This window comes from Cyanistes caeruleus, chromosome 6 (assembly GCF_971803275.1).
Source record: "Cyanistes caeruleus chromosome 6, bCyaCae1.hap1.1, whole genome shotgun sequence".
Taxonomy (NCBI): Eukaryota; Metazoa; Chordata; class Aves; order Passeriformes; family Paridae; genus Cyanistes; species Cyanistes caeruleus.
The window spans coordinates 58,143,278-58,155,467 of NC_141706.1; the positions used below are offsets into that span (position 1 = coordinate 58,143,278).

Below are 12,190 nucleotides of genomic sequence, written 5' to 3' on the forward strand. Positions count from 1 at the left end.
GGTGCAGTGAATCCTAAGGCAGTGGCACTTGACTTGGCACTTCTATCATTTCTCTTGAGAGATCCTCCACACCTCTCTCTCAGTCACTTTTTTCATTGCTTTAAATGACCAAACTGCTGTTGATTAAACAAAGGGCAAGACTATTTTTCAGTTATTAAAATGCTTCCACTATAAATTAACAGCTAGACAATTATGACTTTTTGGAAAGACAAATAGGCCTGATTGAAGTGACATGGATGTCTTGTTTTTTTTTTTAAAAAAACCCAGAGTATCAGCTTTCCACATTAGTAGCATCACAGTGAACTGTCCTCCTAATTACAGAAGTGTCTCCATACTCCTTGTCAAATTAAAAATTCATTTTCAGTCCACTTCAGTTCACTTTCCTATTATTTCCTATTATATTTTCCTATTAAGATTTCACAAGCTCGACCCCATGTTCCACCACCTTATACAACATTAAAAATAAGGCACTGTATCATAGTAGACACAGTCCAGACTCAAAATTCAGACCATAAAGAAGAATCAGCAATTTACAGAAGTTCATGTAAACCCAGATTAATGTTCAGATAAATCCCTAACTGCATTTCAGATTACTCTTGAACACAGATTTCATTTTGAACTGATTCACCGTGCCATAGAAAAAGAGGTTACTACAACTAAGTGGTGAAAAAAAAAATCTTCTGGAAAACTTTGAAAGAACTTGCATTCTTAAATAATAATAAAAAAAAATCAGAACATACTGAAATGATGGTTCTCATTTCCATCTGAATACCATGCTAAATATAGCAAACCCAAAATGTCTTATTAAAACTAGTACACATTAATGTCTACTTCAGCAATCAGCAAATAACTCAATTTTAATCTCACATTCTTATCTAGGTCAGAAACAGAGTTACTCCTTTTGTTAGAGATCTGAGTAGTCAGTGTCACCAATGTCATGTTCAGGAGCAAGTCTTTATTGTATTACACTGAATGACAGTTGCATGTTCAGTTATTTAAATTAAACTCACAACTGTGAAGACATTACAAATTCTTAATTATTCATTTTTAAAAAATCCTCTTTTACTTATGAATTGTAAGCCCCTTCATTTGCTGTATCCAGTCCCTTTACTGTTTATGTAAGATCTGGTTTTAAATCAGCTTTTGTTCTCAACTGGCTTTGGTAGGAACTCTTCCTTGACCTTTATGGTCTCTGACCTGCTTCAACAAACAGCTCCAGAATTTTTAAATATAGGAGGGATGAGAGAACAATGTTATTTTATAAAGAAACTTAGTGAAAGTCTTTTTTACTAGGTATAAAAACTGAAAATCCTTATTCATTGATTCAATAGTTTTGAAACAAATGGGAATAATTTTCTTATTACCTCACTGTAGCCCTGACCCAACAAAGAATATGTTTATTTTTTGTTACATAAAGCAATTATTTCGTGTTTTGCAGTCAAGGTTTTTTGACTGTAGAATAGATGGCTATGGACTTGACTCACGGGAAACCTGCATGCACCTATGTCTTAAACAATTGGGTATATTCCACTGGCAAGAACTAAACGGTAAAGCAGTACAGCACCAAATTCCCTATGAGTTTTATAATCTGTAACAGTGAACAAATAAGTGAAAAGTTATTAATTCCATTTTGTGATCTACACAAGGAGAGTTTGTGTTTTTTAAGTAGATGCTACATACCTTTTATCAGCTCATAAATATTCATGACCATAAATTCACATACCAGTGAAAGGGAGCCAGGATTTTCATCACTGCAGAAACAAATAAGGAGACTTTAAACTAGAAATAAAACTTACATATTGATTTGTACACGGCATAGGAAAACAGTACTTAGTTTAACCAGTATTAAAATGGACATGTTCATTTTTAATTGATACTGTCTCATGGAAGTTTTTAAACATCTGAGGTATCATAGTTTTAGTTTATGCTATCCAAAGTGCCCACTACATAAGTTAACTGATTTATTCCATGAAGCTTTTTGAAGGCATAATTCTGGGCATATCACATTGTTCAGAATCAAGAAATTTCCAGTAAATTAACTGATACAAGCTTACAATAAAAGAGAGGGAAGCCATTACACAGTATGTGAAAATACTTTTTATTTAAGTCTCCAGTACTCTTCTATTGCATGGAAATGAGTACCTGGCTGGACTCACTGTTTTGCTGACAACAACAATTTAAAGTATAATCATGATGTAATACATCTGACACTTCAGTTTCCATTTCACTGCCCTGCAGAGGCAGACATCTTTAGGTCTTTGATTTTTCTTGTAAGATAATTGCATTACAGTCCATCTTCCCTGTTGTGTTAACCCAGCCAGTAAAAGCTTGAGGGTACAATCTGCAGTTCAGTTTGCAGACAGACTGCAGGAGCTCGGCAAGCTGGATGGCCAGCTGGATTACACTGAGTTAACACCACAGCAGCTGAGGTTGAGAATTCCAGAAAGCCAAGCTGCTGACACGATTAGTGGCTTCCCATATATTTGTAGAAAACAGGCTTGGCAGTAGCAGTGTAGTACCCAAGCCTTGTACAGAGAAATAAGACAGCCTGAAGGGCAAGCAAAAATATTTCAGAGCAGTCAACAAGTTTTTTGTCAAGTATTTGAATAATGAAGGATATGTCTGCTGTTGCACAGTGATGAAATGTACCATGCAGTAATGGAGTAAATGCTGTCATAGAACGTGATCACTCTGAGACAGAACATGTTCCCAGAAGACGCTGAAGTGCTTAATGAGGCAAGGAACCCAACTTTATCACTGACACCTCTTTCCAAAAGCATAGCTCAGCTACTGCCTAATTCTGAGATCTAAACTTCAACTACTTGCACAGGGGTGTCTGTACAGTTGCCTATGAAATGATACCGCCAAATAGTTTCCCTTGATCCCTAGTTCAAACTAAGTCAAGCCAAGATCCTTAAGTACCAGAGGCTATTTCAGCAGATAAGCACTGAGTGTGCCTAACCAGAGAACTGAGCTGTGGTGTACAGTTAAAGCCAGTTAACTGGATATGAGATACAGGTTGAAGTCACCAGCAAATCTTACATATTATGAGATGAAATTGAACTATGTTTACCATATATTTAGTTTTTAATTTTAATACAAATGTTGAAGTATTTTTGGTCTGTTGGAAAAGAACCAAAGAATGCAAGAGCTGTATCAGCCTTTCTTAAGAAAGGCAGATGTAGACTTCAGATTTTGAGAAACCTGTTGTTTTTTTCTTTCTGTTGAAATAAAAAGCTGATTAAGAATCTACAAGATGTCTCTAGACTCAAAAGTTACTGGATATTGTTCAAATACTGGAATAAAGAAAGAAATCAATGCCCCAAAAAGAAAAAACAACTTCATGTAAACATAAAGATAGTAGGATGTAGACTCAGCTGCCTTAGTGCTTGTATTTATCTCAGATTATTCACTTGTTCTGCACTAAAGCTCATTTAAACAGAAAAGAGGAAGACTGACTTGAAGCCAGGGACTGTATTATTGTTGACTTTTTCCCCTGCCATGAGGCCGTCAGAACTTTAGTCTGTCACTGAACTTTCAAATGCAGGGCCTGATAAATTGTTTGCTTGCTGTTTCTTTATGGAGAAAAACAGTAATTAATAAATAGCTTTACTCCTTCTTGCAGCTTGGAGTAGCTGGGCTTACCCTAAGAAGAAAAGTAGTAATGTGTTGTGCTTCAGATGCCAGATACCATGCCAAGGAGCTACCCAGCAGGAATTTAGTGATGCATAAGAGTATGGATGATACTGTTTACTCTGTGCTGCTGTAGCATACATTCCAAACATTGCTCAGTGGGATGCATTGCCAAATTTAACATTTAAAATTAAGTTTTGATGGAAACATCTTACATGAAAAATAGACACTATTAAATTATTGTGTATATTATTTCATTGGCCTCCTAGGCTTTAATAAACAAAAAACCCATGCTACAGAAACTCTGCAAAGGAAACAGGAAACAAAGAGCTTTGCACGCTATTGAATGGATCAGAGCAGGACATACGTCTTTTCCCAGTCAGACTTACAGCTAAACACCAAAACAATATTCTCCACTTTGAAATGAGGAGAAATACCTTATATGGCAAGGTTCTGTTTAAAATAACGTTATAATTTGTTGTTAAAAGAGTTCACGTCATCAAAAGAATTTGTCAGTCAATTTATCAAAGGGTTAAAGGCTTAAAAGATGTTTTAGATGAAAAGATGAAAGAGAGTCTGCTTGTTGAGCCTTACCACTGAGTTGTATACATCTGCTCTTGACACAGTTAAGCAGATAGTTTAAATACTGTTTTGATCATAAATTGGAAAATTCTGTCAGTTGTAGGTAATGTATTAATGGACCAACAGATCTCTAACTATATAACACAGAGTCAGAAGCCACATTACTTGAAGATACTTCTCTTTTTTTAACTGATATTCTTTGAAGCTCTGAGTTACATTTTGAAATCTTGCCTAAAAGCAAAATGCCCCATTTCACTTTGTATGTACAAATGAGTCATTCCCAGTGATTTCATTAGGAACTTGATATATTTAACTGAGAATACAAAATCAGTAACCCAAGAGGCACTGGTTGGCACTTATATACTTGGAGGACAATGTCAAAGCTATGTCTATTTAGACACAGTTGTCTCCTCTATTTTCCTAACTGATAAAAAGCACCTATTTTGTGACCATATAAACATCTGGATGATGAATGTAAATATAAAGGCAAATATACAAGAGAACTAATGCTATACATTGACTAAGGACAAATGCACTGGTTTTAATTTTCATTAAAACAGTACTTAAATAGGCTGAAAAAGTATTACCTAGGGAGAGGACTGACAGATTTCCTCCAATTATTATTTACAGCTAAAAGAAAAACAGCAGAAGTATATTCAGTGCATTTGGTGAGGCAGAAATCAACTGTTTAGTCCTCATTCATCTTGTTTCACCCTCGACCCAGTGGCCAGGCACCATTTAATACAGTGGGTGACATCAATTAGAGTACTCAAGGAAATAACCCCCAGTGCCAAACAGGAAGGCAGTTCCCCTTTCTGTACCACATGCAAACCTTTTTAATTCATGTGTACTTAAAAAGCTTCACTTAGTCTTAATTTTGTGTTCTCTCACTGAATTTAAACATGATTTTCTGTAGAATTCCATGATTAATTATGCATACCTTTCAAAACATTGCTTCATGTGCTTACTTGCATAGTACTTTCCTTCCCTAAGACTCAGTTTCTCCAGAACATCAGAAAATGTTCCCTCTCCTTACCTTAGCAACTGGTATTTTAAAAACAAAAATATACTGTTTCAGTACATTTGAAATTGTTATGAAGACTGTTTATCAATCCTTACTTGACTTGTTAAATGCTGACTAATGGAAAACTTTCAAATAAAAGAGGCATTTTGTTAATATGTAAGTTGAGAGAAAATAAAATTTTAAACACCAAATGAAGTTTTGCTGCCCAGATTACAGAAATATATATTCTAGAAAGCAGAATACAGTAATTAGACAATAAACTACCACCTCCTTGCGCAGAGACAGGATGCCTCTTCACACAACCCTTCCTACCTTTTTTTATGCTGCAGAAAATGAGTAACTCATATATGAATTTATTCTTTGCTTCTTTCACAAAAAAAACCCACAACAAAACAAACAAAAAACTCCCTTTATTTACAATGTACTGAAAACAAAATTACATTGGGAAGAAAGTGTATCGTGGAATCATTGTTCCAACATGGGAGTTATTTGTTGGGTTTGTTTGTGGAGGTATTGCTTGTTTCTTTTTTTAAATTTTATTTTAAGCAAAGCAGTTTTTGATTTTAAAGGTTTATTCCCATACTAAATTCAGATATGAGATTTGCATTGGGCCAAAAGTAATGTTTGGCTTTGCTAATGAAGTGCATCAAATACAAGGATGTGAAAAATCAGTCAATTCTAATTCTGCAGAACTTTAAGGGATGAAGCAGATAAGGGTTATCAAACAAAGTTTTATTTATATTAATTTTCAGGTCTTCTAATTTCCATCAGAATTGACTTTTTTCTTTCCTCTTTTATTCTCCTTCAGCTTTGTGATTAACTGTTCCTTACCAATCCCAGTGCCTAGTTCCCTTCACCCACCTCATCCTCCTATTTCCTTTTATTTTTAGCACCTACAGATTCTATCCTTGATAATTTTTTCAGTAATTTCACCTGAGCAAAATCCAGTTCTGGTTAGCTTTATGCTGCTGTAGCTTTTGACATGGTCTTATTATTCAAGAAAGACGCAAACCCAGTCATTTTGAGGGAGGCAGGGCAGAAAACCTCTTTTATCATATTCAGCCCTTTATGGGTGTCAGAGTAACTGGGAGTCTCAAACTATGTGATAGCAGTAAATTCAGTGTAGCTGCCTGTTATTAGTCAGTGACAAAAGTCCCTAAGGCAGGGACTTGGCCTGTGACAATCAGCACTTTGCGAGGCACCTTCCCTGCCTGGTGTGAGGACTCCTTCTAAGGTCAGTTCTCAAGCAGTTTCTTTGCTACTGCCTTGTTTTGGAAGATAAGAGAATTTACTAGCAGACATGGGGACTATTTCATGCCAGTTGCTCTTTGTGCCCAAGAAGATTTCCAGATATGTTTAATTTACAAGTATAAACACAGCCTTACAGTGGAGAAAGCCTCCCAAGAAATTTGGCAGAAGAAATTTGCTACTTAGGCAGGGACATTCTAATGCTATCTTCCAACTGACAATCAATGTGTGTTGTCTTATTCTCTTTTCATCTCCCCAGCTTTCATACTTGTTTCTGTTTAAAAAAATCCCAAACAACAAAAAAGTGCTTTCTTTCCTTGTGAGACAGATGCTTGTATTTTAATTTGTAGAAACCTTCCTCTTGCAACCTGTCTTTCTTTAATACAGTATCAGCACTTACATGAGAATTGGCAGGTGATCTTCTCATTTTTATCATCTGCTGCTTCTGTTTTCTGATCATTATTGATCATGCTGCATCATAAACTAACTAATTAGGCCATCTAATTTTGAAACATTGGAAATAGCACAGTAATTTAAAATAAATCACACCTATCTAATACACTCAATATAGACAACTTATATAGAGCTATTTTAAAAGTAGAAACTGAGTTTGAAAATCATTGTAGGTAAAGTTGGCAATCTCTAACAAAGACTCCAGAATGGGGAGGAGACCACAGGACTGTTTAATTGCTTTGCCTGTTATTTGATAACTGGGCAGTTAGTGCTTCAAGCAAGCTGCTCCTCAGCCTTCGCTAGTTGAGACTGAGGAAATAATGTCTTGTCAGGAAAAATCACCATATTCTCTATCCCCACCTTAGGTTTTCATTTCCTGTCTAAATTGCTAAATATAAGATGGAGACTGTAAATTCAGACTACTTAAATACTACTCTCACAGAATTCAGTGTAAATGGAGTTTTTTGGTAGCAACTGATACCCTCCAACCAGTCAGAAACACACTGGCTGTGTTATATGTTCTTATAATGTCATAGCCAGCCTTGGGGGCAAAATATACCCAAGACAGACACAAAAAAAGTTGGCTATTTGCTGATTTACTCTTTTATTCTAGTAAATTGCCAACCTGTCTTTTTTCCTTTTTCTTAAATACAAGTAATTGATTCTCTAGCATTAAAAAAAAAAATTCAAAATCATATGATCTGAAAATAAGATCTTAATATCTATGGCATACCAGCCATAGTGTTAATGAACCAAAGTACTCAGGCAGAGAAATGCAGGGAATGCATTACTGTACAAATTTATTGAAAGTATCTTCAGGTATTTAAAGAGGTGAGATAGTATATGTTTATACTATTTGGTTATGTTTTTATATTTTCTTCTATAAATGTATTTTATACATACAAGAGAAGCACAGATGACAGTGGAGAGCTCAAAACAACTTGAGTTAAATTTTAAATTACAGAATTCTAATACTGTACAAACACTTAATCCTTTACACATTTTAAAACATTCTTACAGCACTGAAGATCTATTCCATATAAGCCTGTAAAGTTTGTTATTGTAATTCTTCTACAACAGAGTGCTCTGTAGAGAAAATAAATACCCCACACATAACCAACAACTGAAGCTTTAACCTGACACTTATGAGATCCATCCAGTGAAAAGAATGAAGCAAAGGCCTGAATAATTTCAACTGACTGAATAAAAGCAAGAATCAGGAATTAAAATTGCATTATTTGAAATGTCTCATTGATGAATAAAGTCAATATGTAAACTCTGAACAAAATAAGCCACTAAAATAAGAGGGATTTTCTCCTAGGGATGAAGTTATAACGATCACATGACAAGTTTGATTTATTGTTTAATCAGCAGCTGAAAGAAAATCAGGCATTGCAAGAATAACAGCATAGAAGTTTTCATAGAATAAGAAGATATAAAATTTAGATTTCAGGTGTATGAACAAATTTTAATTTTGCATTCACAAGCCAAGATTTCTGGAGATTCTTAAAAATCCACTTCAGCACCATCCTAATCATGTGATCACATCATGAGAGTGACCAGGCAACAAAAAGAACCCACCAAAACAAAAGACTTCAAACACACGCTGAACAGAAAACAGGTTAGAGCCTCGCAACTTTAAGCTATGAAAATTTGTGTAGTTACAAAAAAAACTTACTACCAGTTAGATTATCTGAATTTGTTGTAGTCAAAAATGAAGACTGAAAGAAAGGTTAAAATTTTTATGAGCATTTTAAGACTGAGAACTTTGAGGATAAATTAAAGGAAGTGCTATAATTACACTTGTATAGAACATTGAAGAATAAAAGAGACTTGATCACTGGATAGAGTTCTTTCGTGCATCTGTAACAATAGATGTTATCTAACCTCTCCCCTCCCTCCCCTCCGCTTCAGCACACACAGACGTTCAAGCTTAGAATGGTTAGTGAAAATGGAAATAAAGGCTGGGAAGAAAAAGTTGTAGCAATATGAACTCATCCAATACCCCAAAAAAGTGGCCATGAATCATTCAAAAGAGTAAGATTTAATGTGCAAGAGGCTAAAGAAGCCAGGAAATAAGGAATAATCTAAATATAAATTATAAGCAAGTGATGGAACTCACAGACAACACCCAATCATTGTAAATAGAGAGTGTGGAAATTTAATAATAATTTAGAATAAAGAATCCAATACAAAATCACACAAAAGACAGCACTACAGTAGTTAAAAGAGGGTATTATAAAAATCTGAAGCAGACACTTTGTTACAAAGATGCCAAGATACTGAGGAAGAAAAAGCTATGGTGTTTAAGTATGACATTAATACACGTGGGAAGAGAGAAATAACCAAAGAAATTAAGGAAGAAGCAAGAAGTTGAGTTTCAAGGCCACGGTACGTAATTATTGCACTCAGCCAGATGTGCAGGGTATGACACGGGATGATGTGAAGGATGATACGCAATGGAAGGCAAGGCGTGCCGAACCAGGAAAATTTAGCAATTCCTGAGGAAGCACTTGGAGACACCAGCAGCCAGGGTGATGCCCCGCGGGAGCCGAGAGAAAGACCTATTCGCCCCCTTTTGCAGAGGACTGAGACGCAGAGACCAGCACTGGCATGCGAGACCCAGGAGCTGCCCACGGGCTGCAGGGACGGCGTTTAGAGGGGCTACAGAAGCACCTACGGCGCCCTCAGCGCGGCTGCTCCCTAAAACCACAGCCCCTTCGGTGACCGTCAGCCTCACTGGAGGCTCCGGGCCCGCACCACCCCTCAGAAAGGGCCCGAAGCCTTCCCCCGTACCCCCTTACTGTGCCTCCCGCGCCGTCTCGCAGGTGCCGAGGTTGGCTGATGAGCGGCCGGGCCCGACCCGGCCCCGCTCCCGGCGCTCCCCTCAGGCCGCCATGTTGTGTTCCAGTCGCCCCGGCAACCGCGCAAGCGCCGGCCCCGCTCCGCGGCCCATTGCGCACGGCACGGCCGGGGGGCGCATGCGCAGTGTGCAAGGGGTGCGAGCGAGCCTAGGTGCGCGCCCAGGTGCGGGAGAATTGTATCGGATAATCTTTTTTTAAGGAAAAGGAAAGACAATCCCAAAGTGAACGGGCAGTCTGGACGAGATGCATCAAGACTGAAGTCAGGAGAATGGAGCAGTAGCTGGGCAAAACGTAATTTCGGCAGTGCGAGATCGCAACCCATTGGCCACCTGCCCAAAACGGACCCCAGACTCAACTGGAAAAAAGAACTGCGCCTGCGGACTAATTAGCATGAGCAGCGAGATGCTGCTAGCAAATAGTGGTTTGAATACTAATTAATAGAAAAGTTACGTAGTTGGTAACCAAGGAATGCTGATGCCTCTGTTTGTTAAAAGTTATAGCAAGTGTAAAGTTTTGATGATCGCTGAGCTAGACTTTTGTGGGTTACCATCCAGCTCCTTGCGTTGCGCAGACTAGAATAAAGCCCAGAAATACCTCACCTCGAGGTGTCAATTGGCGCTGCGCACCCGGTAGCGAGCCCACGTTCGGGAAAACATCACGGTCCCGACTCCCCGGAGATGACGGGGCTGAGCCGCCCGTGGGTGAGGGGCTAAGGAGGGGATCCCTCGGGACAAGAGACGTGCTCCATAAATCCAGCAGCGGGCCCTGTCTGCTGCCAAGTCTCCCGTGGCCGCAGCAGCGCCCCGGCGGGCTCAGATTCATCGCCGGTGATGGCCTGATCCCTGGCGGATCCTGCGCGACACTGCGGGACGGGAGGAGCAGCCGAACCGCCAGCCCCGTAGAGAGAAGAGCGCGGAAAGAGACCAAGGGGGGGTTCTCCTCACCGAGCTGTCTCCAAAATCCTGCATTTTGGAGAGCTGTGTCATCCCCGCCCTATCCCCGCTCCCCGGTGTTCGCCTCCTGGTGAACGGACATCCTGTGCTTTAACGTAGCAGAAAAATTGTCTTTTCTATGCAGCGTAGGTAGTGAAAATCAAAATACTGGGAAAAGTTGACTTGTTTGTCCGTGCAAACCAAGATCCTAGTAGCGCGTTAAACAGAATAATAGATGCTTTTAAAGAATGTTCAAATATTTTAATTAAAAGAAACCGGAATCATATCCTAGTAAACTTCAAGAAGTATTACTCTATTGACTTAGAGGCGAAGTTGTTCCCCGTCCCGCTTTATGGTTCCCTACCAAGTACTGCATCTCTCTATAGGCAGGGAACAGTTTTTCGATTTGCTTTTTGGTATTGCTGAGTTTAGCGTGTGTTTCCATATGCACGGGCCCATCTCCGGCGCTCCCGAGGACAAGAAGGTTCCTCGCCCAGTCTGTCGCCCTCGCTCCTCTGGTGAAAGGGTGGAACATTTACACAGGTCTGTCCTTATTTATCCCAGATGCACGCAAACAACCAGGTGGCCGGTTAGCTCAGTTGGTTAGAGCGTGGTGCTAATAACGCCAAGGTCGCGGGTTCGATCCCCGTACGGGCCACGAAAATTCGTCTTTTCTTCTCTCTCTTTCCCTCTTTTTTACGGTTCTCAATTTTGTCCCAGCGATTCCCACCCACCTCACGCGGTTCTGCTGAGACGCGGCGTGGCCTCTGCACAAGGGCACGGCCGCAGGGCGGGGTGTGTGTTTGTCTGTCTGTCTGTGCGGAGCTCGAGCACCCAGGGCGGCTGCAGCCCGGACCGAGCTTCATTGCGCTCCTGCGACTCATGAAGCCCGGCCGGCCAAGTCAGAGCGCCGACTTCTGCTTCTGCCCGGGCGGCTGCAACGTGCTCGGGTGACCCCTTCGGGCTCTTTCCTGCCGTGTGGGTTTGCCCTTCCCGCGCTCCCCCGCCCGAAACCCCGCCGCTTGAGAGCGAGTGGCGGAGCACACACATGAATGGGTCACGTTGGAGGAGAGCAGCCCGTCCGACGTCCCTGCTAAAGCAGACTTGTCCTACAGCACACGGCACAGGATTGCGTCCACACCTTTCTGAGATATCTCCAGCTGAGGGAGACTCCACAATCTCTCCGAGCAACCTGTTCTAGTGCTTGGTAACCTGCACAGTTAAGTTCCTCCTCCGCATATTCAAGTGGAACTTTCTGTTCATCACTTTCTGCCACTTGTCTCATATCCTAGAGGTTTGCATCTCCGAGAAGAGCATGAATCCATTCTCTTGGCAGAAGCCCCTTTGTTTATACACAGACATGAGTTGTCTCTTCTGAAGGCTGGAAAGGCGCGACTGCTCATCCTTTCCTCGTAAGACAGACGCTCTAGTCCCGCAACCATCCCCCATTGCCC

At 40.0% G+C, this 12,190-nt stretch overlaps 1 protein-coding gene and 1 non-coding gene across 35 annotated transcripts in view; one reads left to right on the forward strand and one right to left on the reverse strand.

The window, feature by feature from the left end:
* LOC147652718 (uncharacterized) overlaps positions 1-10,215 on the reverse strand; it is a 51,114-nt gene extending 40,899 nt beyond the window's left edge. For 22 of the 34 annotated variants that reach the window (XR_015287752.1, XR_015287763.1, XR_015287754.1 and 19 more), the window contains exon 1: positions 9,737-10,215. Coding sequence is in view for 8 of the 34 variants with exons in the window: in XM_086892193.1 (XP_086748319.1) it covers positions 9,737-10,126 (390 nt within the window). In the remaining 26 variants the exon portion in view is untranslated. Of the gene's footprint in view, positions 1-1,680; positions 1,752-9,736 lie in introns of all 34 variants that reach the window. The other 12 variants (XR_015287767.1, XR_015287772.1, XR_015287771.1 and 9 more) reach the window with 2 other exon arrangements.
* Positions 10,216-11,320: 1,105 nt separating this feature from the next.
* TRNAI-AAU (transfer RNA isoleucine (anticodon AAU)) lies at positions 11,321-11,394 on the forward strand. The gene has a single exon. It is a non-coding gene; the product is annotated as a tRNA-Ile (tRNA).
* Positions 11,395-12,190: the final 796 nt, after the last annotated feature.